General features: G+C 48.0%; 9 protein-coding genes across 9 annotated transcripts; 5 read left to right on the top strand and 4 right to left on the bottom strand.

Annotated features, from left to right (window-relative positions):
* Positions 1–4,168: 4,168 nt before the first annotated feature.
* HD556DRAFT_1434047 (uncharacterized protein) lies at positions 4,169–7,343 on the bottom strand (the record flags this gene model as incomplete). The annotated part of the gene is made up of 8 exons (XM_041305288.1): positions 4,169–4,530; positions 4,581–5,177; positions 5,250–5,397; positions 5,425–5,955; positions 6,134–6,244; positions 6,265–6,444; positions 6,495–6,785; positions 6,840–7,343. 8 exons carry the CDS (start codon positions 7,341–7,343, stop codon positions 4,169–4,171), a joined length of 2,724 nt encoding a protein of 907 aa, XP_041155594.1.
* Positions 7,344–7,431: 88 nt separating this feature from the next.
* HD556DRAFT_1447947 (uncharacterized protein) lies at positions 7,432–7,985 on the top strand (the record flags this gene model as incomplete). The annotated part of the gene is made up of 4 exons (XM_041307363.1): positions 7,432–7,465; positions 7,511–7,581; positions 7,629–7,887; positions 7,945–7,985. 4 exons carry the CDS (start codon positions 7,432–7,434, stop codon positions 7,983–7,985), a joined length of 405 nt encoding a protein of 134 aa, XP_041155595.1.
* Positions 7,986–10,315: 2,330 nt separating this feature from the next.
* HD556DRAFT_1404053 (uncharacterized protein) lies at positions 10,316–10,806 on the top strand. The gene has a single exon (XM_041303910.1). It carries the CDS (start codon positions 10,558–10,560, stop codon positions 10,774–10,776), a length of 219 nt encoding a protein of 72 aa, XP_041155596.1. The 5' UTR covers positions 10,316–10,557; the 3' UTR covers positions 10,777–10,806.
* A 794-nt stretch (positions 10,807–11,600) lies between these two features.
* HD556DRAFT_1404057 (uncharacterized protein) lies at positions 11,601–13,932 on the bottom strand. Its single transcript, XM_041303911.1, has 6 exons — positions 13,235–13,932; positions 13,047–13,172; positions 12,831–12,984; positions 12,482–12,771; positions 12,382–12,424; positions 11,601–12,319 (listed from the first exon to the last, which is right to left on the bottom strand). Exons 1-6 carry the CDS (start codon positions 13,721–13,723, stop codon positions 11,802–11,804), a joined length of 1,620 nt encoding a protein of 539 aa, XP_041155597.1. The 5' UTR covers positions 13,724–13,932; the 3' UTR covers positions 11,601–11,801.
* Positions 13,933–15,954: 2,022 nt separating this feature from the next.
* Positions 15,955–18,717, top strand: HD556DRAFT_1538722 (uncharacterized protein). The gene is made up of 4 exons (XM_041309698.1): positions 15,955–16,328; positions 16,391–16,468; positions 16,527–16,671; positions 16,720–18,717. The coding sequence occupies exons 1-4, from the start codon at positions 16,281–16,283 to the stop codon at positions 18,363–18,365; spliced, it is 1,917 nt and encodes a 638-aa protein (XP_041155598.1). The 5' UTR covers positions 15,955–16,280; the 3' UTR covers positions 18,366–18,717.
* Positions 18,600–20,184, top strand: HD556DRAFT_1404066 (uncharacterized protein). The gene is made up of 4 exons (XM_041303912.1): positions 18,600–18,692; positions 18,764–19,799; positions 19,853–19,917; positions 19,960–20,184. The coding sequence occupies exons 2-4, from the start codon at positions 18,984–18,986 to the stop codon at positions 20,108–20,110; spliced, it is 1,032 nt and encodes a 343-aa protein (XP_041155599.1). The 5' UTR covers positions 18,600–18,692; positions 18,764–18,983; the 3' UTR covers positions 20,111–20,184.
* Positions 20,185–20,586: 402 nt separating this feature from the next.
* On the bottom strand, positions 20,587–21,543 carry HD556DRAFT_864871 (uncharacterized protein). Its single transcript, XM_041311872.1, has 2 exons — positions 21,378–21,543; positions 20,587–21,326 (listed from the first exon to the last, which is right to left on the bottom strand). Exons 1-2 carry the CDS (start codon positions 21,406–21,408, stop codon positions 20,806–20,808), a joined length of 552 nt encoding a protein of 183 aa, XP_041155600.1. The 5' UTR covers positions 21,409–21,543; the 3' UTR covers positions 20,587–20,805.
* Positions 21,544–22,101: 558 nt separating this feature from the next.
* On the top strand, positions 22,102–23,325 carry HD556DRAFT_1404072 (uncharacterized protein). The gene is made up of 3 exons (XM_041303913.1): positions 22,102–22,300; positions 22,351–22,620; positions 22,674–23,325. Exons 1-3 carry the CDS (start codon positions 22,298–22,300, stop codon positions 23,007–23,009), a joined length of 609 nt encoding a protein of 202 aa, XP_041155601.1. The 5' UTR covers positions 22,102–22,297; the 3' UTR covers positions 23,010–23,325.
* Positions 23,326–23,502: 177 nt separating this feature from the next.
* On the bottom strand, positions 23,503–24,099 carry HD556DRAFT_1404074 (uncharacterized protein). The gene is made up of 2 exons (XM_041303914.1): positions 23,623–24,099; positions 23,503–23,566 (listed from the first exon to the last, which is right to left on the bottom strand). Exons 1-2 carry the CDS (start codon positions 23,919–23,921, stop codon positions 23,557–23,559), a joined length of 309 nt encoding a protein of 102 aa, XP_041155602.1. The 5' UTR covers positions 23,922–24,099; the 3' UTR covers positions 23,503–23,556.
* Positions 24,100–26,032: the final 1,933 nt, after the last annotated feature.

Here is a 26,032-nt window from a genome sequence, read left to right on the forward strand (position 1 = left end):
GGTGCAATACAGAGAGCAGCAAGACAAAAAAAAAGTTGATCAGACTCACCATTATATACGCATCTCGGTAGAAGGATCCGAGCGGCCTTGAGAAAAATTATACTTCTCCAAGTACTACTATAAGCATGCGGCCGGTATTCGCCTCGATTGTATGCAGGACATATTGCTGATGGAGATAATCAAAGACCACGCCTCCATTAGTGAGATAATGTTCGCACCTTTGAGTCAATGCGCAGTTGTACTTGCTACGCGATTTATGAGTGGTGAGGTATGAAAGAAAGTTCAGACATCATACAAATACTATTTGAGTCAACATATTATGTAAACAAAACAACGAGTCCATCAGATGCAAGGCAAACAACATGTCAGTAGTAGTACGGGTGACAAAGAGTAATGAAAATTTTCGGGAAATACGTGATACATATCGCTAGTCAATGTAAGAGATAGTACCGCAAACACATTGATAAAAAAAAATACATTTGCTCAGATATCATCTGATTTCTTCCGCTTTAGCATTCCCGGGCCCACAGGCCGCAAAGATATTGAAGCAGCATGTTTCAAGTTGGGCGTACTATTGAGAACAGTGGCAGACTTCTTCAGCATTGTCAGAGTGGATTGAAGCTCCTCATCGTCGGGAAGTTGATTGAGATGAGAGTTGAGTACGTGAAGAATGGTGTCAAAGGTAACAGGGTGAACCATGTTATCCTTCAACGCTGCACACCAATCTTTTGCCAGGGGGACAAGAGGCTTGAAGTACGGGTGAAATTCATTTAGAAGACGTTCTTCATCCAATGGGTTCGCGAAGAAGGTAATCTTGAAGGCGGCGCACAATGCCAGGTCAAGGCTGGTCCAGCAATTGAGCAATGAATTAGCCATGCGCTCCTGACGGACCGCGCCATTGGGACCACTGAACTTGATACAAACCCAAGCGAATGTGAAAAAGAGAGATTCAAGGTCATCAGAGTAACCTTGGATCACATGAGAAAGAGGCAGCGCCAAAGAATCCGAGGAGGTTTTGGGAGTTTTGGGGGCTGGAGCTTTCTTCGATTTTGACTTGGGAGTTTTTGATAGCCTTTTGTTCTCGGCTTCTGCCTTCGCCTGTTGCTGCATGAGTGAAACTTGGCTGAGAAGCCTGCGTGACATGAAGGGGACCATGCCCTGGAAAGTGAATTAATATTTGAACTCGATATGAAGTGACGTACTTACTGTACCACCAATGGTATACTTATTATCTGCAGTAATACGTACTGCAAATTCCCAGTCAATAAGGAACCCCTTGCTAATATCTAAATCGTCCAGGATCATCGCATTATTTAGACTGCAATCGCGATGCAGAATCTTGCGCTCCTCCACCGCCGTTTTCTGGACTAGCAAAAGAGGGGACATCAATTCAGCACTCGTGTTCAACTGTGAGTCAACCAGACACTTACTGATCACAATATCCCTTAGCGCCCTCACCAACTCTTTTAGCGTTCGAAACATGTGGAGGGGGCGAGCACATGGTTTTAAGATAAGGCGGTGTAGAGACTCATGCCTCTCATTGTGTGATATGGCAGTTTTCACTAGGGAGTACACAGCACGAACTTGCAGCATCACTCTGTATGCTATCCGCAGCTATTCCCTTACGAGGCGCAGCTTTCCCGCGCACGACTTCCCACGCTTTACTATGTATACGCGCGCGCGCTTTCCCACGCTCGAGCGCCCTATAGCGCCAGCCTTCCGGAAGCATCCATCCACTGTCCACCAAGCTCTCTAGTGCGTGTATTTCCATTTCCCTTATTTTGCATATCATCCCACCTTTATTTATATCATGGACCCTTACTTACATACATATATCTTTACATACCTTACTCGGTAGCGATTCGGCTCCGCATGACAGCGCTTAGGTGCCATATAAGCGCCAACATAACCTTCCAACCAACAAACTTTACCTCCCACTTACCCACTTACTACCTAGCAGAACATAGTAGAAATCTATTCTTTGACACCTCGCGCTCGTATCTCTTGTCTAGTATCTAATCACCACTTAAGCAAACTCACTCTTACTCTCTCTCATTACCGCTCACGCGCGCATGCTTCCCGCGCCTTGCGCGCACCGCGCTTTCTCGCGCTTTGCATCAGCCAACCAGTAGTGCCTTCAGCACGCACTACTAGATCCTTGCTGCACTCGCTTCCCCTTTAGGGTCGAACGCACTTGTCGTCTCAAGTATAGCAGACTAGGCAACGCGCGACCTCACAACATTTACAGATACAGTCAGGAGCTTCATTTGTTCCTCTCAGTATTGTTGTTTCTACAGCGGACATGAGTACGACTTGTGCCCTGGGTACTCCAGTGTTCTCTTTTGCGATAACTTCGAGTGTTGTCGACCTCACCCTCGGATGTTGTGACGAGCCAATAATCTACCAGTTCTGGAACGCCAGGGACACCATGCATCAATTTCAGCATCTTGATCTCGTTCAGGATGACATCGTCCTGCTTGCCAAGAACCCAATGGTTCTTGACAATAAAGTCCTCTTCATCCAAACTGGCCAGATAGCAGATAGTTCCATGACCAACGAAGCCCCGACTTGCGAAGAGAATTCTCTTGATGATATATATGTTATCCCCTACACGGATCTTGCCGCAAGGTTCAGGTGAGTGCGCAGAATAAGGAAATTGGGAAGGATGGGGTGTGACGGAGCATATGCTCTCTGTCAAGTCCTGGGACATTTGGGACGCAAGGCCGAGAAGGGGGGCACTGGATACCATAGTAGGTTGCATGTGAAAGGGAGAGGGAGGGATTCTTTGTGTGCAAGTGGTTGAGTAGTTGTATCATTTAAGCTCACTTCGAGCGAGTCCTTGCTTGAGTGTTCCTCAAAGGCAGAGGCATCAGAGACTACAGACTCGAGGTGATCATCAGACTCTGATGGGCTCTCGGAAACAAGCGGTTCAGCGAAGGATTCAGAGGTGGAAGCAGCAGGGTCTGCTGAACTGCTATGTCGCGCAGGAATATTCTTGATTGGACGATAGACTTGGATGTCTGTGGAAAGGGGTGGCGAAACATGTTTCGTGAAGGAGACCGTTGAGTCGTACCCAACACATTCTAGACTGCCGAAATTGATGGCAGCGATAATATGAGAAAATAGATCTGGTTGCTGATAAATATCAAAGCGAGTAGATACAGTGCCACCAGAGTGATCGTACATGAGGACTCTGAGGTGGCGATATGCATCGGTGAATGATAAGATGAGCGCGAAGTGCCTCCAGGGTTGTTCACTCATCATGAGGTAGGCGTGGGTGTCTGCAGCCTTCCCAAGCCACATTGCAGGCTTGTAAGGACTGTGTGTCAGTTCGCCGGATACCCTGATGTTTCCCCATCTTGCTGTGATATCATCAGAGAGGACAAGATCAGGTTTACGCTTTATGTTGCTGCCAGGCAACACCTTGTGAGCACTGGCTGCGCTCCAAGTGCGAGTTGCATAGCACTCGTGTTCGAGCAGGGGCTGTGATGCTGATAAGCAGCCAGCAAGAGCGTTTATAAAGGATGTGACGATTTCTTCGTAAGTCACACTCCCTGCAGCCTCTGGGTCCGGACTCACTGGAGTGCCACTAGTACTACTCCCAGTATTTGAGTCCGACTCATCTCCAGGAGGGTTAACTGGAAGATCCCAGTTCCAAGTGCGAGTTGCAGTGTCGTACAGTGGCACTAGGGAATCTGGCGATAAGCCCTGGTATTGTGATCTGACATGTTCATTGGGATAAATTATCTTTCTAAGGGGAATTTCAAGGTCGGATACATCGGGGAGAGGGATTTTGAAAGGCTGGAAGATGTGGGACAGCAAGTGTCCTAGCGGTTGCGATGCCTCTGGTGGATCCTCGTGTGTAACCAAGCGATTGAGTTCGTCAGAGGTGATTTTGTTCTTGGCATGAACATCGCTGATGTTGGGGATGGACAATAGGGAAGAGAGTTTAATTCCGTTGTCAACTGTCCTGAAAAAGAAAGCCATTTTTTGGGCGTTTACACTAATTATGACAAGGGTGGGACCGCTGGAGAGCTTATCATGCACCGCATAGTGCCCAACAAAGCTCAGCGTTTCAGGTGAACTAATAATAAAATGACTTCTAACCAATAGTGATTAATGCTGAAAATAGCGTGAAGTGAAAAAACGATACAGCTATCTGCAAAAGCTAGTACATGGAAAGTGGGAGGAATGTGTTTTTATCCCAGTATTTATTAAGCCAGAATTCTGAAGAATGTTCCATACTGTTATATGGGGTGAGACAATGGTCCACGCTTGCACCAAAACGAGGTACAAGGTTGACAGGTGCCCTAAGCTGCGTGACTGGTACGATATCACCTACCCGAGTATCATTTGAGCGCATCGCTTGTTTGAGTACATGCAGTTGCATACTCAGCTCACGATCACTTCTACCTTGCGGAACGAAGTCAAAGTGATAAACATAGGCAAGGAAACAGTCCTTCCATGACCAATTTGTACCAGCCTTGCCAACAGGATGCATAATAAGCCTTATTTCACCAACAGTGTGCCCTGGTATTTGATAATGAAAATAGGAAGTATGGAAGAAGAGCAGAACGTACCACGAAGACCATCAATGGGCCATGCGCATTTCGCATCGTTGTTAATGATGACCGGATCATACCGGCTGCAGGTCCAGATGTCAGAAGGTGGTGAACAATTCAGGGTCTGGGCAAGCCGTATGATACTAACGTCATGAAAATCAGTATCCTGCAATCGAAACTTGAACCAGACTTGGAGCTTTTCGAATGAAAGTGGAGCAGTAGGTCTAGCTCTCCTAGCCCCCCCAATGGTGTGAACAAAATCCTGCCCATGCACAGCTTCACGACCGAGAAAGTCAGTGATGGCTGGTCGTAGGTCGGGAAGGCCAAATTTGAGAGCAGCGTCGTCAACAGAAATGTTTCTGATGGATGGGGCATAGGCGAGATGAAATGATGTGCGTCTGACAGAGAACGAGCGCAATGGCACAGGGACTGTCCCCACCTCTCTGTACTGGAGGAGCTTTGCAATTGCAAAGTGATTGGTGATGGGGCGTGAATGGCCAGGACATCCAATGGTTGCAAGAAGCTCTGCTGGGATGTCATGATTGTCGTCGACATCAAAATCAACGTCATCATTAACAGCATCACCATGATCTGTGTCAACCTGCTGCTTCGAGCCTGGCATGTTGTCCAGCAGATTCATGGCGAGTTCGAAGCGACGGCATTTGTCAGCGCGGTCCAGATGTCAACAGATCTGTGAATCATAGTCGTGGTTGTTGCTCGAGTGTGCGAGATCCTTGATTTTGGTGATGTGTGCATGTTCTGTAGTGTCAGCGGTCCATTGCATGATAACTCCACTGTTTCGGATACTCGGAACTATGCTCTGCATAAGCTCAATCTTCAGGATATATCAGTTATCAATGACTGCACTACACTGACCACGCCGAAATCCACCAGCTAAAATTGAGTCTTTGTTGGCGTGAAACACTTTGAGAGCTGCAGAAATGCGCTTGAGATCGACATCGTCAATACGAGGTGACTGCACGAGATAACGAAAGTCCATTAGAGCTCGAATGGCAGTGATCACGGCGCTAGGAACCACATCTGCACTAACTGCAATGATTGAGCGCTGGATGTCGCACTGAGCATGCCCTGTAACTTGTTTGAGCTTTGTAATGCCGCCGTGAAAATGGCGAAACCCTGTGACGGGCTGTAGCACAGAAAAGCGAAAGTCAAGTTCAGCGTCCCCCACTGCACAAACGAGCCACTTCACATCGTGGTCATAGAACTCTCGATGAATGTGATGGAGTGTCTCAGGAGTAAGGAAATGAGATGGTTCAGAAAGCACCCAATCCTCGAAGAATGGTTCAGATACGCCATTTAAGCGAAACCTCTGGGCTTCACGAAAGAATGCTTCGATATCGTTCGGATCAGCCCTTGTCCGGATGACACGCAGCTGGGCCAGTGTAGTTGATTTGGTCCGAGGGCTCATGGCGGAAAGAGTCTCCGAACTGCTTATACATGGCCATAGTGACCGGAGAGGTTTTCCCACCAACGCTAGCCAGCATCATGGCCTCCGGAGTATCAACAATGTAGCTTGCAAGCGGTGTGAAACAGTATCGACTGTGTCCAACAGGATCAGACAACATGACTCCTTCACGAGCAGCCTGCTTGAGAGGACGTAGCACGATATTCAAGCATTTGTGGATTAGGCGATCTTCGAGTACACCTTGCATACATTTTTTCTATAGATAAATTTCGGTACCAGGAGGAGGGCGGTAAGAACGAAAGTGTTAGATGATGATTTGAGCTGCGTGGACATGTGTATGTTAGCGAGGCTGATGAGGAGGGGATGTGCGACTCTGTCACCCATCATCATGGAGATATTGGTCTTGTCAGATGACAAAATTGTCCCAAGGAGTGTTGCACCTCTTGGCAGGGCTGACTGTTTGAAAAAAGTAAGTACAGCAATGCAGAAAGAAAGAAAAAACGCACCTGCATGTTCCATGCATCGTCAGCAGTCATCCATTCAGAGTACACGCGACACAATCGCTGCGCTGTAGTATACACCCTGCGAGGCGTAAAATCTATCCGATCGTGAAAGAAAGGGTGATTTAAAATACTCGCGATGCACTCCAGGGGATCACACCAATACAAAATGACAGGCGATTTTGTTGGATGTACTGTAGGGATGACTTGGGACAACCAGCGTGGTCCGCTGGGTAGTGTTTCGGCTCGACTACGTAGTTCCTTGGCTGACGAAAATGATAACGGAAGACTTTTTATCTTAACGGGATACTTGTCAGAACCGTGAATGCAACGAAAAAGTTTAAAACTGACCATCTCAAGTGAAAGAAAGCTGTCGATCTTTGCCAACCCTGAACATAGTAACCACGATGCAACCTCCCACTCTTTCCGGCCACTCAACGGATAATAATGATTTGTGACACGGTACACACTGTTCTCATCAGAATGAAACAGATCGAGGAATGTATAGCCCCTGCTGTATGTTTGAGGGGGTTCGGGATACCAGTCTATGAAGCCTGAGTCGGTTAGCTCGTTGACCTGACTATCACCCTCACCACTATCACCTTGAAATTCCTCATCCCAACTTGGATGTCCAAATACAGGCCCATCAAGCTCGGGGTCAACGTCTAAGTTCAAGTCGGGAATATTTGGTTCATGGTCCATATCCATGGAGGTGGCACGAACGGATGCAGAACATAAGTTTATGAGATCCTCTAGCCAACTGTTACAGCCAGAGCGGGGCTGGCTCATGTGTCGAGCAACAGCGCTATGATCTTGGAAGTTGCTTTTGCCGCACGACGGACACTGGTATGACATAGATAGATTGGATGTAAGCCAAATCATGAGAACGTTAAGTTTCATTTTCGGAATCACTGCAGTATTACTAACACATTTTCTATGCGCCATGTCGAACAGCAAACCAGTCCATCTTAATATAAGTAATATCTCATCAACTTCACACCATCCCGTTCATTGTTATGCAGGCATTAACCCTCTGTGTCCATCCGGTGCTATTTCTGACTTGTATGAAGTAGTGGATGCTATCGGGTCAATGGTAAGTTGTTTGCTATGTACGAGACAATGCTCTTTAACATTTTATAGACAATCCATGATATCGATGATCTTGAAGCGAACCTCATCATGGACCTCGCAAGGGCCAAACGAGACGTTTTCAATGCAGAGAAGAAGCTTGCTGACTGCTTGCTCCGTGAACACAAAGTCATGGCCAGTCTCTCGAAGCATAAATCCGACATTTCACAGCAAAAACTCGCCAAGGCGGATGTAGGAATAGGCCACATGCGGATTGTGTTCAAAAAACATGGTCTTTCTCATCATGGACGCATGCCAAGTGATTTTCAAGGTAAGTTCCTACAACTGTCACACTGGTACTAGCGCTAACGTCAAATAATAAATATAGAATCGCTTGGATGTCATCACATCAAGGTCCAGTTGGATTGATGACTCGGAGACAAGACTTTCTGAATGCCCACCCTATCGCGTCTATTTACCATTATACCACGCATGTAGTATATAAATATTCAAATGTATTGCGCAATAGATGTTGTCTTATTGTAATATAATGATTGTGTTTGAATTTAAACGTTCAAAATGAACAAGGTCTTTGAAAAATGATGAATTCTGGACTTAGCTGCCTCTGAGATTTCAAGTTTGGACTTAGGAAAAATTTCGAAACACATTGTACTAATTGAATCATCAAAGTACTACAAGTACTACATTAATAGTATACAAATTGAATTGTGCTGCACAGTCCTGTAGGCCATGTAGAACTGTGAGCGGCTGGATGCTTTGTGGTTTGAGTGTGCTGGGACCCTGGCGGAACTGTAGAGTCTGTCGCTAGCTGCACAGGAACACGAATTTTGTGCTTCCTGTGGGAAAAGTTGTGGTTTGCTGATGCAGGTGATCAAAGCCGTACAGCGCTGGAGCGAAGTCCCTCGAAGCACACAGCTTATGTGCATCAATCGAGTAGCAACGGACAAACTTGATGCAGACCTTCTTCTCATCTGTCGTCTGGGCAGCAAAGATCAGCTTTGTATCATCCATTTGGCAGATGTATCTGAAACGAAGCATCGACAATGTCTCAATGCAGGTGTAAGAATGCTGGAATGGAAATGCGATAAAACGATTGAGGTTTTGATCAAGAGTTGGTGAACTAGCATTTGAATCCATGGTCTTGTAGTATTCATTCAGGGACCGAAGAGCTTTTCTGAATGCACCAATATGGCGTGCAATGAACGTACACATTTTGGTGTCGGTGTGATGATACAGGAGGGGCAAAGCAGCTGAAAGCACCTGATAGTAGGACACTCTATCCACACAGCACCTGAGAAATCAATGTGGGGCCCTGTGAGTAGTGATCAGTGCATCACCACTTGCACAACACTTGGGAACTTACCAAAGAGAGTAATCAGGATGCAGGGAAATCTACTATGCTTCATCCTCACTAAAGGCTGGGTGGACCGTATGTAATATGAAATGGCCTGCATGTGGGGTTTGGAATGTGTAGCCCCTAGCTCATTATTGGCTTCAAGGATTGCATAATGAAAGCCCCTGTACTGAATATCACTGTCGGTCTTGTATTTCGTATGTTCAATTTTCGAGGGAATAAGGTCAATATGATGGTTCTGCAGAATTTCCCGGAACTTGGAAACTCATTTTTCTTCATCATCAAAGAAGTTCCACATGGCTTCTGACAAACCCATGACCAGGTCATTATCTTCTTTTGTCGGCTCATGACTTTCACAGTCGTTGATGAACTGGCCAAATATTGGATGGAGTAGAGTGGTAGGTATGGTGGAAGCAGCTAAATGGCGCCACTTCCGACCAATAGTACACAGATCATTTTCCTGTGACATCTTATTGAATACAGAAGGAATTCCCTGACTGGAAGGACAGCCTAATGATGCCTTATGGCTCTCGGACGTAGTCATGGTACGATCACAGGAGTAAAAAGATGACTAATGTGACAAATTATGTCACATGTAGGGAACAGCGTTTAGGATTACTGAATGACCAGTAAAATCTGAAACGGACAATATTTGTAATTGTAGCACAGAACAGACATAACTTGTTCCTAGGTCTCAATACTAGTGTGTTCAGAACTGCAGCCTATCTACCTCAATGGTTTGGTCTTAGGTGATGACCTCAATCATATCTTCTCAGTCGATATTCCATGCATGCACCGTCATCAGTGAATTCATGAGTCCTTGATTTTGTAGCCGTGGGAAGTATAAGATGATATCATTATGCTACGGCTGAATATACCTATGTATACAGCAATAAATATTAGTTATCAGTACATAGCCATGAATCTCTGAAAATTCATTTTACCACGAGGAGTTTGCGACAAGATTACAACATTGCGCCGTTGCAGCAATCAATATCCAATAGCATAGTTAAGTTATATTTGTTGACTCATACCATATCCCTTCATTTATGTTTTAAACTACCAAGTGATATAAGACTTTATCGTGGAAAGAACTGTTAGCACTTGTAACCTAATTTATATTCTTATGAGAGTTTCAACCAGCGAGGTATGATAGTGTAATTAGGTACCGTTTGTTGAGCAACATCATATTACCTCATTTATGTTTGACTTACAAAACTATATAGATTGGTTCAAATATTGCGTGAATTACAATGTCATCCAAGATCATGCACGTGACTATCACCTTAGCCTCAAATTTTACCTTAGAATTTTCGGACAACCTCAAATCATGTGACCAGCGCAAGTGGTTGAAATTGATTTGTCATTGTTTGCGCAGGACGGAAATTTTCACGCAAGTTCCTTTCAATCCTTCTTTCACCGCTACTACCACCACCTCTCGACTCAGCCTCTTCGTTCCTCCCATTCGTGGTGATCCCTCCCTGGCCTTTTCCTTGTGGACCTCCTTGGCCGTTCGTGGTGGTTCCTCCCTGGCCTTTCCTCGTGGTTCCTTCCTGGCTGTTCGTGGTGGCCCTTCCTTTCCTCGTGGTTCCTTCCTGGCCGTTCATGGTGGTCCGTCCTTTCCTCATGGTTCCTTCCTCTGGCCGTTCATGGTGGTCCTTCCCTTTCCTCATGGTTCCTTCCTCTGGCCATTCATGGTGGTCCTTCCCTTTCCTTTCCTTGTGGCTCCTTCCTTGTTGGCCTTTTCTCGTGGTTCCTTGCTGGCCTTGGTCCCTCCTTTCATTCATCTCTCCGCTATCTTTCCCTGTTTTCTTTTTGTCTTGTAGCTACATATGTAGTATTTAAATATAAATAAAATTAATTTGCTTCACAAAATGAGTGCTGAGGATGATAATAATTTGGTGCTGGTGACAAAATGGCAGGTTGTTGCAGGCAATCTGTCATGCTGGCGCTTTCGGTAGTTCTGTCTAACTTACTCCAGGTAGTATCATTCTGACAGATATCATGTAAATTTTGCAATTAGATAAAGCATTGTAAAGCTTTATATTTTCATGTCAATTATTTGATGCTTCGGAGTTGTGAACCTCCCTTTCGTTATGGCATTTCATAAAATTTTATACGATAATCAGGGACACGTCTTTCCTCTATAAGGCCAAACATAACAATGTGATTGTCGATAGCAAAATTATGCTAGTTCTTGTGATTATGTACTATATATTGTTATTTATTGCTATCTACTTTCCTCACGGGTTCACTGATGGTCCAGTCACAGTTGGTGACCTCAAAAAATTGATCAAGAAAGAGAAGAGGCCTGAATTTGACATTTTTGCGGCTGACTCTCTCCAACTGTGGAATGTGAGTAATCTAGTAATATCATGATCAGATGCTGTTGATCTGATACTTGGGAAGGTCGAAAAACTCTCTGTGGACAGTCGTGACCTCGAGAGCAATATGCTAAGGTTCATTGGGCACCAACTACCACTATTACCCCTTTCCAAATTGTCTGAAGTTTTCTCTACTAGTCTACTTGACGAAAGATGCTTGCATTTTGTTGTCCAGCGGCCACCTGCTGGTGTGTTATCTTTCCTCAAGGTTGTTACTGAAATAATGACTGCCTTCTAGGCAGCTCTTAGTAGGTCCTTAATGGATATATGACTTTCAAGTTTCATGAATAAGGGCAATGACTCAGAGTGGGTACGACGAAACAAGAGTGTAGTCGAGGAGAATTGACCTTGCAAAATGTGATAGGAAGGAAGAAATATGACTCGGAGTCATGAAAAGATTTAGACACTGTAGATATTGTCTCCTACGTACGTTTTCGTGCCTCAAACTTATGCAGAACATGAAACCATGGTTCAATGGAACATAGTCTATGAGTGATTGCGAACACGGGTGTTCCTTTCTTCAACCCCTGGCTTTGTAACACCCTCCCCAGACCCCCGATTCTGAACCTTGGCAACCTGCAACTCGTACCAGCGCCTGCGAACAGCTTCGAAGTTGTGCGCAGTGGTGCGTAGATCCGTAGCCACCGTGCTCAGATTTGCCCAGTTAATAAGTAAGCGGTTGAAATATTGACGGGATCGATCCATTAATTGTACTTCACTAAGCCTGACAGCGATTGTGCTAGGCAAGCGTGGCAACGTCGCAATCGCAGGGAGGTCACCAGATGTGTTGAGAAATATCCGTTTAGAGAAGGCGGGTGGGGTAAGCATAGGGGATAGCGCATCCTCTATTGCTCGCAAGTTGACGCTGGCGAGCTCGGGAGGTAAGCCAAGGGAAGCAAAATCGTGATTGGCATAAGTACGATAAAGGACATCGTCCTCAGGATGTGGAGAAGGGACTTGCGCCTCAGCATCCATATAGGAGTGGGCGGGTGGCATCTCAGTAACTTTATCAATAAACCCATCTACGTTAATTACATCTTCGACATGGTATTTCTGACAATCGCACCTTCATCAAAGAACTGAGCAGCACTACCAGCTTCACTAGATTCCTTGATAATCATATCAACTTGCGTCGCAGGTGGTGGAGAAAGAAAGAGAGGACTCACCCGTGTTTCAGTAGTAGCGATAGGAGACGGGCTGATAGGAAAAGGAGAAGGGCTGTTCCCAAAATGCGGTCGAGAGAAAGGAGGTGCAGGAGGGTGCAAATCGTTGGCTTGCTTCGCCCTCGTTAACTTAGGCCCAGGCAAAGGACGACGTGGACCACTAGTAGGTGGGATATAGCCAGAACCAGAGTGGGAGAAAGCAGGAGGAGCAGAATCAGAGGACGTGGCAGGCCCCTGCGATGAAGCATTGGTATCAGGTGGCTCATAGAACGAACAAGGATTCATGCGATAAACTGCAGAGTAAGACAAGGGTGACATTGGTGAATGAACTATGACTGCAATTACGACCTACCAAGATTCTTTGTGCGCTCCCCATGGCTCCAGTTGCATTTGCTGTGGTCAATGACACACCGTGCACAGCAATCCAGCAGTGTCGCACCTCGTACCACCGTTAGGCAAGGCTTAGTCCGTTGTGCTACTCGACATGGTTTGCACTTAAAGCGGACCTGAAAGCATAGGATTGTAGCATATTCATCAGCAAACGCAGAGCGATAAGTCAATAACATACTTTTCGAGGTTCACAAAGCCTGTACCTCTCCATGAGAGCACGGATCGACTGGCCTTTGCGGACCGATCGCTTAGATGGAGAATCCATTCGAACACGTTTAGTAGGGCGCTCACATGGCACATGAGACTGGAAGCAAAAGGGTGACATAAAAATTCACTTGCAAGAGACAAAGATGGATCAGAACGAACCTTTTCTCTACTAGCCGCAGCAGGGAGAGTAGTAGCTTGCAATAGTTGTTGTAATTTCGCAGCCGAACGTGTCAGACGACGAGGAGGGTCTCCAACAGCAAGGATCGAAGGCGCAAGATGAATATCAGGAGGGTTTTCTACAGCCTCATCGTATTTCTCGTCCTCAATGTATTCCTCATCACGATCACGATCACGATCACGATCATCTTCATCGCTCTCTAGTACCTCGTCTTCTCCGTCATCACCTGCCCAATATTGGCTTGATTCCTGTGGTTTGTCGATACTATTGCAAGTAGAGGAGATGCAGTGATCGTTCGTTCTGTTGATGGCCAATGTCGCAGCTCGTCTTTTGCCTGTACTTGTCGCATGCGGCGAATTTGCAAATTCCAACAGCGACTGTTTTGGGGCAGGAAGAACTTCGTCCTCATTTTCCTCGTCTTCGATGGAAGACAATGGAGGAGCTACCCTAGCGATCAGTGTTCTCGGCATCCAAGACTCGCCCCACCGAAGCCATTCGATAATTTGTCTATTATCGACTCGATCATGGAAGAGGCTGATGAGAGACTGCACGGTTGTCAACGGCAAGAGGTGCTGTCGCCTTGCACGAAGGCGATCCTTGGAAAAAGTGAGCAGTCAACAATGAACACCCAAGCAGGCGAGGCACAACAGAGCTTACCAGGAGTTCGACGGTCATCATTCCCCACTTTTCGACATCGGCGAGGTTAGCTGTAGGATCAGGTGCTGATTCTCTGAGTACGCGAACAGCGGCTGCAATGTGTTGGATCTCCTTGGTTTCGTTAGTAGACATGGTGACTTGATAGGAAGAAAAGTGAATGATTTTGCGAGTGAGAGGCTAAGAACAAGGGTTGGGCTGGGGGTTTGCGGTCCACGCCCTAGCGTGGGAGCCTCAGTCCCTGACCTGAAGATTGGACTTCGCGTTGCATGTACGGCTGTTTGCTGTATACCAAGGTGATTGTGAAGAACAAGCTCAAAGCCTGTTTCGTATAGTAACACTCAAATTAGTCACACTCATTGATTTTCGCAGATGAGCATTGTTTGACGCAGACCTTGCACATTCAGATCAGGCTCGAGTTCAACAACGTCCAGTGCCAGGCCGACTCTTTACTCCGGAAGTCCGCATGACCTGACCTTGCTGAAATGACGAAGCTATGGCCGGGAAAGGTCCTCGAATCTGAAGAAGTTCGCGTTGGCCCCCAAGGCTTACACTCACGTGCGCAAGTATATTAGCAACATTACCTCTCTGCCGGTTGATAAGCCCAAGATGCACTGACCTCATGAAAGGTCTCAGTCCAGAGGGGCTTCGTTGCATGATTCGCAACGGCCTTCGGCAGCACCAAAAAATGCGAACCAGCAATGCTAAGAGCCTTGGTGAAAGAGGCGAATATCGCAGTTGAAAATGAGGCTGACCATGAGAAGGAGCGTGTCGTATTTGAACTTTTTGGTTTGTGCAGCGGGGTAGGCTGCTGCCACGTATGCACAGAGGCTCAAACAGTGTATGACCCTGGGAATGACTTCTTTGGGAGTGTTCCCTGGGACGAAGTCTATGAGTATTGCTTTGAAGAACGGGCCGTCTCAGTGAGTGGAGGATACTGGGCCTGGGTGGGATGGGAGAGGGAAGCCTGCAAAGAGATGCCGGGGGTGTTGGCTGTTAAGATTCTGCGGTGCGCTGCCATAGTGGAGGAGCTACATCTAAATCGTTAACGTTGTGAAACTGGAGTCTCAATATTTGTTCGCTGAGGAATAGTTAGACTTCATGACATAAACAATATTGCAGTAACTTGGTGTACTCACTGTTCCGAAAATGTGAGAAGCCCAATTCAAACAACAGCCCGATGTAGTACGTGCCCGACAAAGAGACGAGTCGCTGCAATGAAGATTCAAACAAAGAGAAATTCAAACATATTCAAGTAAGTCATATCATGTGTTCAATAATCGGGATTCGGCTGCCGGCTCTCGTTTCTGCGTCACTGCACCTTTCCGTTTTCAGTCTTCAAGATGAATAAGTTGGGCGTCTATGCAGTACTCGCACCTGTGCACACCCACAGTCCCTCGATAGGTCTGACTAGGGTATATTGTTCGGTACTCTATCCCAGTCCGGGCGCCTCGGCCATACTCAACACCATCAACCTCCGGTAAAATGTCTCAGCTCATCCCAACCACCACACCTCTTCGAACGTATAAAGATCATACAGATGCTATACGCGCTGTAGCAGTTTTCCCGGATGGCCGACGTATGGTCACAGGTTCATATGACAAGACGGTTTGTCTGTGGGACTTGAGAACAGGTGCTATGTTGAAGAAGATGGAGGGACATCGTGATAGGGTGGCGACATTGGCGGTATCACGACATGGGCGATTAATAGCAAGTGGTGATCGGAAAGGAACATTCATCATTTGGCACGGGGAAACTGGCGAACTTCTTACACAATTCACACAAGCTCATTCTAATCGGATCTACACATTGGAATTTTCTCCCGATGGAACAGTACTGGCCAGTGGTTCAGAAGACACCACGACCAAGCTATGGTGCAAGATGACATGGCAGCTACAAGGAAACCCAATAGAGTGTAGAAGTTGCGTCCGCCGCGTTCAGTATTCACCGTCCGGCGAGTTTCTTGCGATTGCAACATACAACGACATTCAAATTTATACGTCAAATACGAGGGAACGTGTAGCACACTTCAAGGGCCAGATTTCATACAACTTTTCACTCCTGTGGACGCCTGATGGCACACGCCTTCTCACAGCAGGAGATGCAAATGATCCGACCATATGGGAGTGGGATACAATAACTTGGAAGCAGGTCGGTGATCCTTGGACGGGACACATATCGGGCATTTCCTCCATTGCCATCCATCCCTCGGGCACACTCGTCGCTTCTGTATCCTATGGCGGGCGTGTTCGTCTCTGGCGACTCTCAGATCGACGAGTCATTGCCATCTTCCAGCTTGGGTACTCATGATGGGTAGGATGCATCATTTTCTCCGTGGACGGCAAGCACATCCTCAGTGGAGCTTCCGACAAGATGATCTCAGCGTGGGCAGTACCCAACGATGCTTGGCCTGAATCAAAGGTATTTTAATGTTAATTTCCTACGCCTTCCCCATCTCATATCGCATATCATTGGATTGCAAGGCTCAAGTCTCTGCAAACCGTAGTATGGCAAACTTGGAAAAATCACTGTGGGAGGAAGTGCTTCTTGACGCGCAAAAGGTATGATGACATCTGTTCAAGCAGTTTCCTGGCCAACGCTCACTTCGACCATACATAGGTAATTGATCTGAACCCTTTGTCGCACGTTGGATACCGGTTGAAACATACTGCGCTTCATGGCGCACAACGCTATGATGAAGCTATCGAGGCCCTCACAACGATGCTTGCCAAATTGGACAATGCTCACGATATGCAGATACGAAGTAAGCTCTAGTAAGTAACATACTGTTTAGATGCTCAACTTTTCTCAGAGCTGCGCGAGCAGTATGTCAGTCCCTCTAAAGCAGATAGTATGATTCAAAAGGTCATAAATGATCAGCTTGACACCGCCCCGCTTCGTCTGCTTGACACCACTACTGGGCTTCTATGTGATCGAGAAACGCAGATAAGCGCTTTCAAAACGACCACAGAGTACAAGCAACTTTTCTTATCGATTATGAAGCATGCGGACCTCTCAAGGGAGATCATCGCAGATGTAGTGGCCAAATACTTTGGTTGCGTCATGTTATCGCATAGATGGGAAGGAAAGGAACCGCTACTGCAAGACATCAAGGACAAGGTCGTGTACCAGTTGGAGGCGACCGGTGGTCTTAGGAAGTTGCAGTTGTTCTGCAAGAAAGCTCGCGAGGCAGGGTTTCACTGGGCGTGGGTTGATTCGTGTTGTATCGACCAGAACAATAATGTCGAGCTCCAAAAATCGCTCAACTCCATGTTCGCCTGGTATTATCACGCAGCGCTCACGATCGTCTACCTCTCTGATGTTCCGCCTTCGTCCAAGTCTGGCGCACTGGCAAAGAGTGCTTGGAACACTCGAGGATGGACTGTCCCGGAATTCCTGGCTCCCAGAGTCATTCTCTTCTACCGACAGGATTGGACTTTATATCTCGACAACGACTCCCACAACCACAAGGAGTCTGTCGAGATCATGCATGAGTTGGAGGATGCGACGGGCGTAGATGCACGCGCCCTCATTGCCTTCCAACCGGGGATGAGAGATGCCCGAGAGAAACTCAAATGGGCATCTACGCGTATCACTACTGTAGGAGAAGACATTGCATACTCACTGTTTGGTATCTTCAGCATCCAGCTGCCTATCCTTTATGGGGAGAATAAGGAAAATGCGCTCGGGCGGCTCCTGCAGGAGATCGTGGCTCGATCGGGCGACATTACAGCCCTCGACTGGGTCGGACAACCATCCACGTTCAACAGTTGTCTTCCAGCCAACATTTCATCATACGCAGCTCCTCCATGTGCCCTCCCATCTTTATCTGAAGACGAGATTCAGATGGCCATCTCCTCCCTGCGTCATCCTGTGACTGTGGAATTGGCTTTAAGTTTTTATGACCGGCTTGACAATATGAGCGCTGCTCGTTTCGCGAACTGCAGACTGCACCTGCCTTGCATAGTGCACCGTGTCATAGAAGTCAGACGGAGGCAGGATCTAGCCCAGGAAACTCCTTTTACGTACGGAGTGAAGGCGGATGGGCTTTGTGACCTATTGATCACCACCCAAGAGGCGCTGGTTCAATTCTCTTGGACAAGGCCCACTCGACAGACATTCTTGCTTGTCCGTCCATGGGATCGTCGTCTTCTCGAGCTGCCTGACTTTGCAGAGCAGCCTGCCTTCGATAACGACGTGGAAGATATGTCCGATCCCGGGACTCCGTTAGATCATTCGCATCGTTCTGCTAGACAAGAGCGGATTGATTCGGAGCGTCACTCACGAGCATTACGATTGATCGTTCGCCTTGGGCAGCCATTCGGTGCATTTTTGCTCGCACAGCAGCGCGGTGGAGAATATAAGAGGATCGCGTCAGATCGTGATATCATTGCACAAGTCAAAGGCGTTGCTTCTGTTCACAATGTACCGGATATTAGGACCCTAGAAATATTGTAGCTATACGTATTCTATTTCAAAGTATAGAGATCCCGCCGGATGTAACTTCAACTTAACGATCTATATCCATCACAGAGACACTACTAGTAGTAGTCCTTGACCGGGGGTCCCGCCACACCATAGAATGGGTTTGGCCAAGAAGCAACGTCATATTCAACCTTGGGTTCAGGCATAAGACTCGCCCGCATAACGGTCTTTCTCGCGAGAGAAGTTAACGGCTGCTTGATTCCAGTGATGATGCAGTTGCTCAGAATTCCGCTTTTTTTGCTTTTCGGTATATTTTGCAAAACCTATCATCTTGCTCGTTGATGAGCTTCTTAAGCGTTTATTTGTCGCACTTGTTTTCTTTGCATTTACTATCACCTACGTACGGTACGGCATCTTGGCCATGAATCTGGATTTTGAATTTGAGTGGGAGCAGGGCTGTGTGTTCTGATGGTCGTGGCGCAGAACTTATAATCAAATGCCCGATTAGATCTGTTGCTACGGGGCATGTTGAATGACATTGACAGTACTAGGGTGACCACGCTCAGGCTGCTTCTCCCAAACACATGAGCCACTCACCTTTCACCCTCTCTGCCTCGTGCCCCAACCCTTGTCGACACCCAAGGCAATGAAATGGCCTTCAAAAGCAAAAGCGTCAAGCGTTTCAGCGTTCGCGGTTTCCTCGCAGCGATCCTGCACCCATTCATGACATCCCCAACCGACGCCCCTGGGGTGTTCACCTTGGGCGATAGCTACAACAACGTAGGAGATTGGCACACGCTGCTCTTGAACAACGAGCTTTCTTCGCAGTGCGAGCTCGAACGCTTGGTCTGCTGCAAATGCACCACCAGCGTCGAACATGAATTCTTGCTCCTCCATTTCCGCCATCCGACGCAACACCACGCTGTCGCTATCCTAGTGTTGGACAGGACATTTCGTCCGGATTCTACAGAGAATAATAATCGCAATGGCTCGTCGAGATCGGTTGGCATTGGCCAATCAACCGTAGTCTCCCCCTCCGTATCTGCAACCCCCGCCCACGATTCCATCTTCACCACCCCCAACAACGGCTCTGCAATCGAATCATACCTCACTAACCGATATGGCCAGCACAAGTACCTTTGTCACCTCGACTTTTCCGCTCCTGCTCGTCCTTCGGCGATGCAAGTATCCGTGCTGTTGTGCGTGCTCCGCAAGCATTCTCCAACTTATCATCTGTGGCAATACCAGTGTTACTGGTATGCCTACACTGTTTGGGAGGCGCTCAAGACGCTTTTTCCTGGGTGCCGGGAGACAACGCTGAGCGAGGGGCGCTCTCGCTTTTGTGGGCAGGAGGTTAGGAAGGCGGAGAGTGTTGAGGCAGTATGTGAGCTGTATCGCGCCGAGTGGGCGCGTTTTGAGAATGCGACGGAGGAGAGGAGGAGGGCGAAGGAGGAGGAGGTGCACCGGGTGAGTGTTCTTTTTTGGGATTGGTTGGGCTGTTTACTTATTTGTTTTTACAGTTGAGGATGGAAGGTTTGGTGGAGGGACGGGCTCAACGTCAAGCAGAGGTTGACGAAGAGAGGAGGCAAAAAGAGGAAGAGAGGAGGCAAAGAGTGGAAGAGAGGAGGCAACGAGAGGAAGCGGAGAGGAAAGTAAACGAGGCAGAGAGGAGAGCAGACGAAGAGAGGAGGCAAAGGGAGGAAGCGGAGAGGGAGTATGAGGCTGAACTGAACCGAATGCGAGCAAGAATGGCCGAGCTCGAGCGCCGTGCAGTGTGATACTGGTGTAACAATTGCTCTCATTTCCTCGTCATCGACATCCTCCTCACTAATAGATCCAGTTGCAATGTACATTACTATTAGAACATATCAGAATTGACCTTCCTGTCTCAGACTCTCGATTGGCATGTAACTTTGACTCTGGACGAAAGTGTTTACTACCGGTAACGCAGATCCTTCCGCTCTCAAGTCAAAGGATACATCAAGGATGCATTGCAGTTGCATTCGTGAACGAGCTGCCGATTGTGGAGCACGCGGCTAGACTTTACAGATCTGACTCGAAGGGAAACCAATGCCATGATTTGTATCGTATTGGCCTGTAGTACGGGGCCCGTCGATCGTACTGACCAGTAATATCCTAGCAGTAAACAAAACCACGCTTGAACGTTGAGCAAGAGCATCATCTCTCGGATAGTGCAATTTCACATCGTGGCTGATCCTTTCATGTCGCCTCAAAGAATATTTTTTATTCTTTACAACGATTTAAATGAGCCCGACCAGCTGCTGAATGCACTCGATAGCCAGAATTTTCTTCAAGGTATAAACATTGGATGTATTCGACACGAGAGCTCCGAGCGATCAACTTGTGCCTAAGTAGATATGGCATATCAATGCAGCGACTGATTGGTGGATATGGTCAATGGAAACGAGTGGATCTGCGAATCTGATGGGCAAGTGATACGTACTATAAAAAATCACGTATCGGATGGGGCTGAGATTAATGGGCGCCGCAGAGGTGGCTGCACTACTGATGGACGAGCTCGAGGTTGGACTGGGGGATACTCTGCGGGAGGAGAGTAAAAAACGGGCTCACGGACGCGATGCTTCAACAGCGCGGGCGAAGGTGACTTGTCCTCTTCCGGATCCTCGGATATAGGGACTGAGACGCCATCTCTTACGGACACGCCCTGGCCTAACGCACTTAGACGTCTCGAGTGAGAAGTAGCTATTGGAGATGCAACATGAGTGGGAGCGGGAGACTGCGATCGTGGCGAAGGAGCGGCGGATGAATTTGGGTGAAAACGAGGTTTCGTAGGTTTAGAAATTCGGGGAGCCGATAATGATACTGCAGAGACGAGATTTTCAGAGTTTGGATCGTGCCACGGGCCCTGACTAACATGGAACCTTTCTCCCGTATCTTCTTGGTGAGGGCGCGTGTGTCCACACCACAAATGGTGGGGATATTGTTTTCTTTCAACCAAGCTCCAGATATCGCCTTGAAGAAATGAGTACGAGAATCAGTGTCGACTGAAGAGAATATACATACCAAACATTTCCGTGTTTGTCAGCGGACCCATGAGCAGAGCAAGGGCGGCATAGCCCTCAATTGGGGATATCAGCAGAGGATGGAGACGCGAGGAAAGGTGATGCAAACTGGTATGAGGAGTTCAACGAAGAGGAACGAGGGCGGATGAGTACTAGTACTTCTTGCTACTCCCGAACCATTGGCGTCCGTGCCAGCTTCCAAGCCGCACTGTATGTATCGCCTCCGGTTCGGAGCTGAACAAGTCATACATTCGTACATGTACATGCGACGTATCCAACAGCATATGGAAAGTGGCTGTTTGTTCACCAGTAGTCCTTGACCGGGGGTCCAATTTGCGCAAGAACTATGAGTGAGTTTATGGCGCAACTGCAGGGCTGGAAGCTGAAGTACATAGTCCTTTTCCCCTTCAGACCCGACCATGGGGCTCTGGTATGGCCATAGGGATAATGTGTTATTACTATGTCTTTGAATTTTAGACGCTTCACTGGTGATCAGAAGATGTGAACTGACATTGCCAGACAATGACCGTCATCTACTCCTACAGAGGCCCCAAATCGGCAACGGCTTCGATAAAAGAGTGAACAAGGTTGGACAGTCGACTTGGCATCACAAGAGGAATCTTCGTGATGCCAAGTCAACTATCCAACTGGCTCGCAGTGAGGCCTGTAACTTAGTCGCGGTATGATGTCAACTCATTGTTTAGGCTTGTTTACCTCGTCTCTAACCCGCTTTGTGTTGCTTTGCTTCAGCCTTCCTTTGACGGCGATGGCTGCTGGATTTACTGAGGGGACAACTATTGTGTTTTGTGGATTTCGTGGCTCGTCAGGTACCTGCATAGTCCACTGGCTGTGTATGGATGACATGGGCAGTATAAATGTGCAGAACCTCGTTAGGCTCATTAGTCCTATTAACAGAAATCAATGGTGAGCATCCCTCTCTGTTCCTCTCTCATCTTCGCCGACAAGTTATCTAGCCTAAATCTATCGCACCCCCGCACGTGAGCTTGCACCTTCCTCCTGACTTCTCATCCTTTGGAGACGCTTGCGTCGAGTCGGATGCCACCAATAATGCCACCGACGCAAAAGGCGACCATACACTCACTACGTTCAGCGATACATCCCTTACCGAAGATCAAATACCTGGTCCGGCTACAAACAAGATCAGTCGCCTTAACCGTTTGCGTTTGAAGGTCAAGCGCCCGTCATTTTCCAAGAATCGGTCGAGCGTCCAGTATAGTCCAAAGGTGCACATCGCTTTTGCATGGTAAGTTGTACTCTTACTGACGGTTTTTGACAGAGTCCGGCTGGGAGAATCTTTCGCTCATCGGAGTCCTCACTAGCTCCTTCTCCTTCATCCCAATCATCTCTTATCGATGCTCTGAAGAACTCCCTGCGATCAGACAAGCAGCGCGCTGCTCAACGTTCACAACCAGATGCTATTATCGAGGTGGAAATCAGAGCTTGTGCAGCTGACTCACGAGAGTCTATCTCCAGTAGTTCGGGTGTTTCATGCGACTACAAACCGGGGCAGTCGGTGATCGTAAAGGATGTTCCTTCCGTTGCCAATGCAGCCACTGGATGGAGGAAACTGCCACCTAGATTGCCAATTCCGAAGTGGGACGTCGATGATTGAGTCCCCCTCCTGCAGAATACTTATCAGTTGTATTATAAGCATGCTGTGTCACTTGTTAATAAGTACCCGACTCCAAAATGCAATGAAAGGTCCAGGGATGAGTACCATTCTTAACAAGAGGGGTCTCATATCCTTGTTCAGACAAACACGAGGCCAGCTGCCACGAAGCCAAAAACTTCCATGTTGTTGGAAAACTGTATAGCTATCAAAAATTATAAAGTTGTCGCAGTCGGTTCGAGGTTCGGGGACTGACAGAATTTATGAATTATTGCGAACATCACCGAACCATTGTTGTATTCCGAAACAAATATATTTCATGAGTAACGGGCTTCTCAGTCAGAGATCTGGTACTGTACAGTTGTATATGAAGTACCAACTCGAATTAGGTTTCAGCGGATGCTCCCACGAATCAGCAATTTCATCCAGTTACTTTGTAGCACATCGTGCAGTGGGACAATCATGAATTCGTGCTCAGCGCTAGATATGAAATTGACAAGGAATCAAAGAATTAAACAGTACACTCGATATTGCAGCAATAAAACTATCGTTACGTGGAGCTAGAAGGCTCGATGTTAGCAACTGCGAGGACGAATGGTAAATACTAAGAACTCACGCATCTCGGCAACTCGACCAGTGTGTCCCATGCGCCATGCAACTCAAATCAAGCTCGACACCTCCTCTTGGGATCACCAATGAAGTCAAAGGAGTATAAAATGCATGTCGGGAAGCGGGAGGTACCCAGAAAAGGAGCCGACGATCGGAGCCCATCACCCATCCATCAACCTGCAGCAGGAAAGGGGTCGAATTATAATTAAGGTGAAGGGTACGTTCGGGCCAGTCAGGGTTGGGCAGGGCGTGTTTCAGGCTGGATGAGAAGCAAATGAGGTGATCATTACAAGCGCCGGTTGGCATGATATAGCTTTCTTCGGTGAGAGGTATGGCGTTTCGATGCAGCGAGAATGCGGAGGGATCTGGCTCTGTAGATTCGGGGGATGACTGCAGTTTCACGACACTCCAAAAACGGACAGTCTTATCGAAAGAACCAGACGCGATGCAAGTACCGTCAGGTGAGAACGAGACTGAGTGAACCCAACTAGTATGCCCCTCCAATGGCTCACCCAATGGCTGTCCCGTCGCTACATCCCACAGCCGCACAATCTTATCGTGCGAACCAGACGCGATGCGAGTACTATCCGGTGAGAACGAGACTGAGCAGACCGCTCCAGTGTGCTCCTCCAAGGGCTCACCCAGTGGCCGTCCCGTCAATGCATCCCACAGCCGCACAGTGTTATCCTGCGAACCAGACGCGATGCGAGTGCCATCCGGTGAGAACAAGACTGACAAAACCCAATCAGTGTGCCCCTCCAATGGCTCACCGAATGACTGTCCTGTCACTACGTCCCACAGCCGCACAGTCTTATCGAAAGAACCGGACGCGATGCGAGTACCATCAGGTGAGAACGAGACTGAGTGAACCCAACCAGTGTGCCCCTCCAAAGGATCACCCACTGGCTGTCCTGTCACTGCATCCCACAGCCGCACAGTGTTATCCGATGAACCAGACGTGATGCGAGTACCATCCGGTGAGAATGAGACTGAACAGACCGCTCCAGTGTGCCCCTGCAAGGGCTCACCCAATGGCCGTCTCGTCGCTGCATCCCACAACCGCACAGTATTATCCTCCGAACCAGACGCGATGCGAGTGCCATCCGGTGAGAACGAGACTGACAAAACCCGATCAGTGTGCCCCTCCAAGGGCTCACCCAATGACTGTCCCGTCCGTACATCCCACAGCCGCACAGTCTTATCGAAAGAACCGGACGCGATGCGAGTGCCATCCGGTGAGAATGAGACTGACCAAATCACTCCAGTGTGCCCCTTCAATGGCTCACCCAATGGCTGTCCCACATCCCACAGCCGCACAGTATTATCTTCCGAACCAGACACGATGTGAGTCCCATCCGGTGAGAACGAGATTGTGTGAACCCAACTAGTGTGCCCCTCCAAAGGATCGCCCAATGGCTGTCCCGTCGTCGCATCCCACAACCGCACAGTGTGATCCGATGAACCAGACGCGATGCGAGCACCATCTGGTGAGAACGAGACTGAACAAACCGCTCCAGTGTGCTCCTCCAAGGGCGCACCAAACGGCTGTCCCGTCGCTGTATCCCACAGACGCACGGTGTTATCCTCCGAACCAGACGCGATGTGAGTACCATCCGGTGAGAACGAGACTGAAAAAACCGTTCCAGTGTGCCCCTGCAATGGCTCGCCCAATGGCTTTCTTGTCACTGCATCCCACAGCCGCACAGTATTATCGTGCGAACCAGACGCGATGCGAGCACCATCTGGTGAGAACGAGACTGAACAAACCGCTCCAGTGTGCTCCTCCAAGGGCTCACCCAGTGGCCGTCCCGTCAATGCATCCCACAGCCGCACAGTGTCATCCTGCGAACCAGACGCGATGCGAGTACTATCCGGTGAGAACGAGACTGAAAAAATTGCTCCAGTGTGCCCCTGCAAGGGCTCACCCAATGGCTGTCCCGTCGCCGCATCCCACAACCGCACAGTGTTATCATCCGAACCAGACGCGATGCGAGTACCATCCGGTGAGAATGAGACTGACAAAACACAATCAGTGTGCCCCTCCAAGGGCTTACCCAATGGCTGTCCCGTCCATGCATCCCACAGCCGCACAGTCTTATCGTGCGAACCAGACACGATGCGAGTACCATCCGGTGAGAGCGCGAGTGAGGAAACCGCTCCAGAGTGCCCACTGATTACGGTCTGGGCAACCATCCAGTTCAAATCACGGCCAAATGCCAGATGAAGGTTGTTCGGAAACCTTGCAGTAAAATTCGTAGCCATAGTGGAGTTGCTGGGTGAGAATGGCAGCGCTGATAAATACAAATGCGGCGTGCTGTGCAAAATCATGCCGCCAAACACTTGAATGAATCTTTGTACATCCATCGTGGTGGACTGTAAATCTTTGTATTCAAAATGGCCCTGTTTGTATTGATGAG

Source organism: Suillus plorans (genome assembly GCF_016647745.1).
Source record: "Suillus plorans strain S12 chromosome Unknown HD556scaffold_69, whole genome shotgun sequence".
Lineage (NCBI taxonomy): Eukaryota > Fungi > Basidiomycota > Agaricomycetes > Boletales > Suillaceae > Suillus > Suillus plorans.

Coding starts and splice junctions, on each gene's coding strand:
- HD556DRAFT_1404053 (XM_041303910.1), top strand. CDS start 10,558: ATGGTTCCTTCCTCTGGCCGTTCATGGTGGTCCTTCCCTTTCCTCATG.
- HD556DRAFT_1404057 (XM_041303911.1), bottom strand. CDS start 13,723: ATGCCGAGAACACTGATCGCTAGGGTAGCTCCTCCATTGTCTTCCATC. Junction 12,985..13,046: donor GGCTTTGTGAACCTCGAAAA/GTATGTTATTGA, acceptor CTATGCTTTCAG/GTCCGCTTTAAGTGCAAACC. Junction 12,320..12,381: donor TGCTCAGTTCTTTGATGAAG/GTGCGATTGTCA, acceptor TTATTGATAAAG/TTACTGAGATGCCACCCGCC.
- HD556DRAFT_1538722 (XM_041309698.1), top strand. CDS start 16,281: ATGATCTCAGCGTGGGCAGTACCCAACGATGCTTGGCCTGAATCAAAG. Junction 16,329..16,390: donor ATGCTTGGCCTGAATCAAAG/GTATTTTAATGT, acceptor TTGGATTGCAAG/GCTCAAGTCTCTGCAAACCG. Junction 16,469..16,526: donor TGCTTCTTGACGCGCAAAAG/GTATGATGACAT, acceptor GACCATACATAG/GTAATTGATCTGAACCCTTT.
- HD556DRAFT_1404066 (XM_041303912.1), top strand. CDS start 18,984: ATGGCCTTCAAAAGCAAAAGCGTCAAGCGTTTCAGCGTTCGCGGTTTC. Junction 19,800..19,852: donor AGGAGGAGGAGGTGCACCGG/GTGAGTGTTCTT, acceptor TTGTTTTTACAG/TTGAGGATGGAAGGTTTGGT. Junction 19,918..19,959: donor GAGGTTGACGAAGAGAGGAG/GCAAAAAGAGGA, acceptor GGAAGAGAGGAG/GCAACGAGAGGAAGCGGAGA.
- HD556DRAFT_864871 (XM_041311872.1), bottom strand. CDS start 21,408: ATGGGTCCGCTGACAAACACGGAAATGTTTG. Junction 21,327..21,377: donor GACAAACACGGAAATGTTTG/GTATGTATATTC, acceptor CATTTCTTCAAG/GCGATATCTGGAGCTTGGTT.
- HD556DRAFT_1404072 (XM_041303913.1), top strand. Junction 22,621..22,673: donor GCGTCCAGTATAGTCCAAAG/GTGCACATCGCT, acceptor GGTTTTTGACAG/AGTCCGGCTGGGAGAATCTT.
- HD556DRAFT_1404074 (XM_041303914.1), bottom strand. CDS start 23,921: ATGCCAACCGGCGCTTGTAATGATCACCTCATTTGCTTCTCATCCAGC.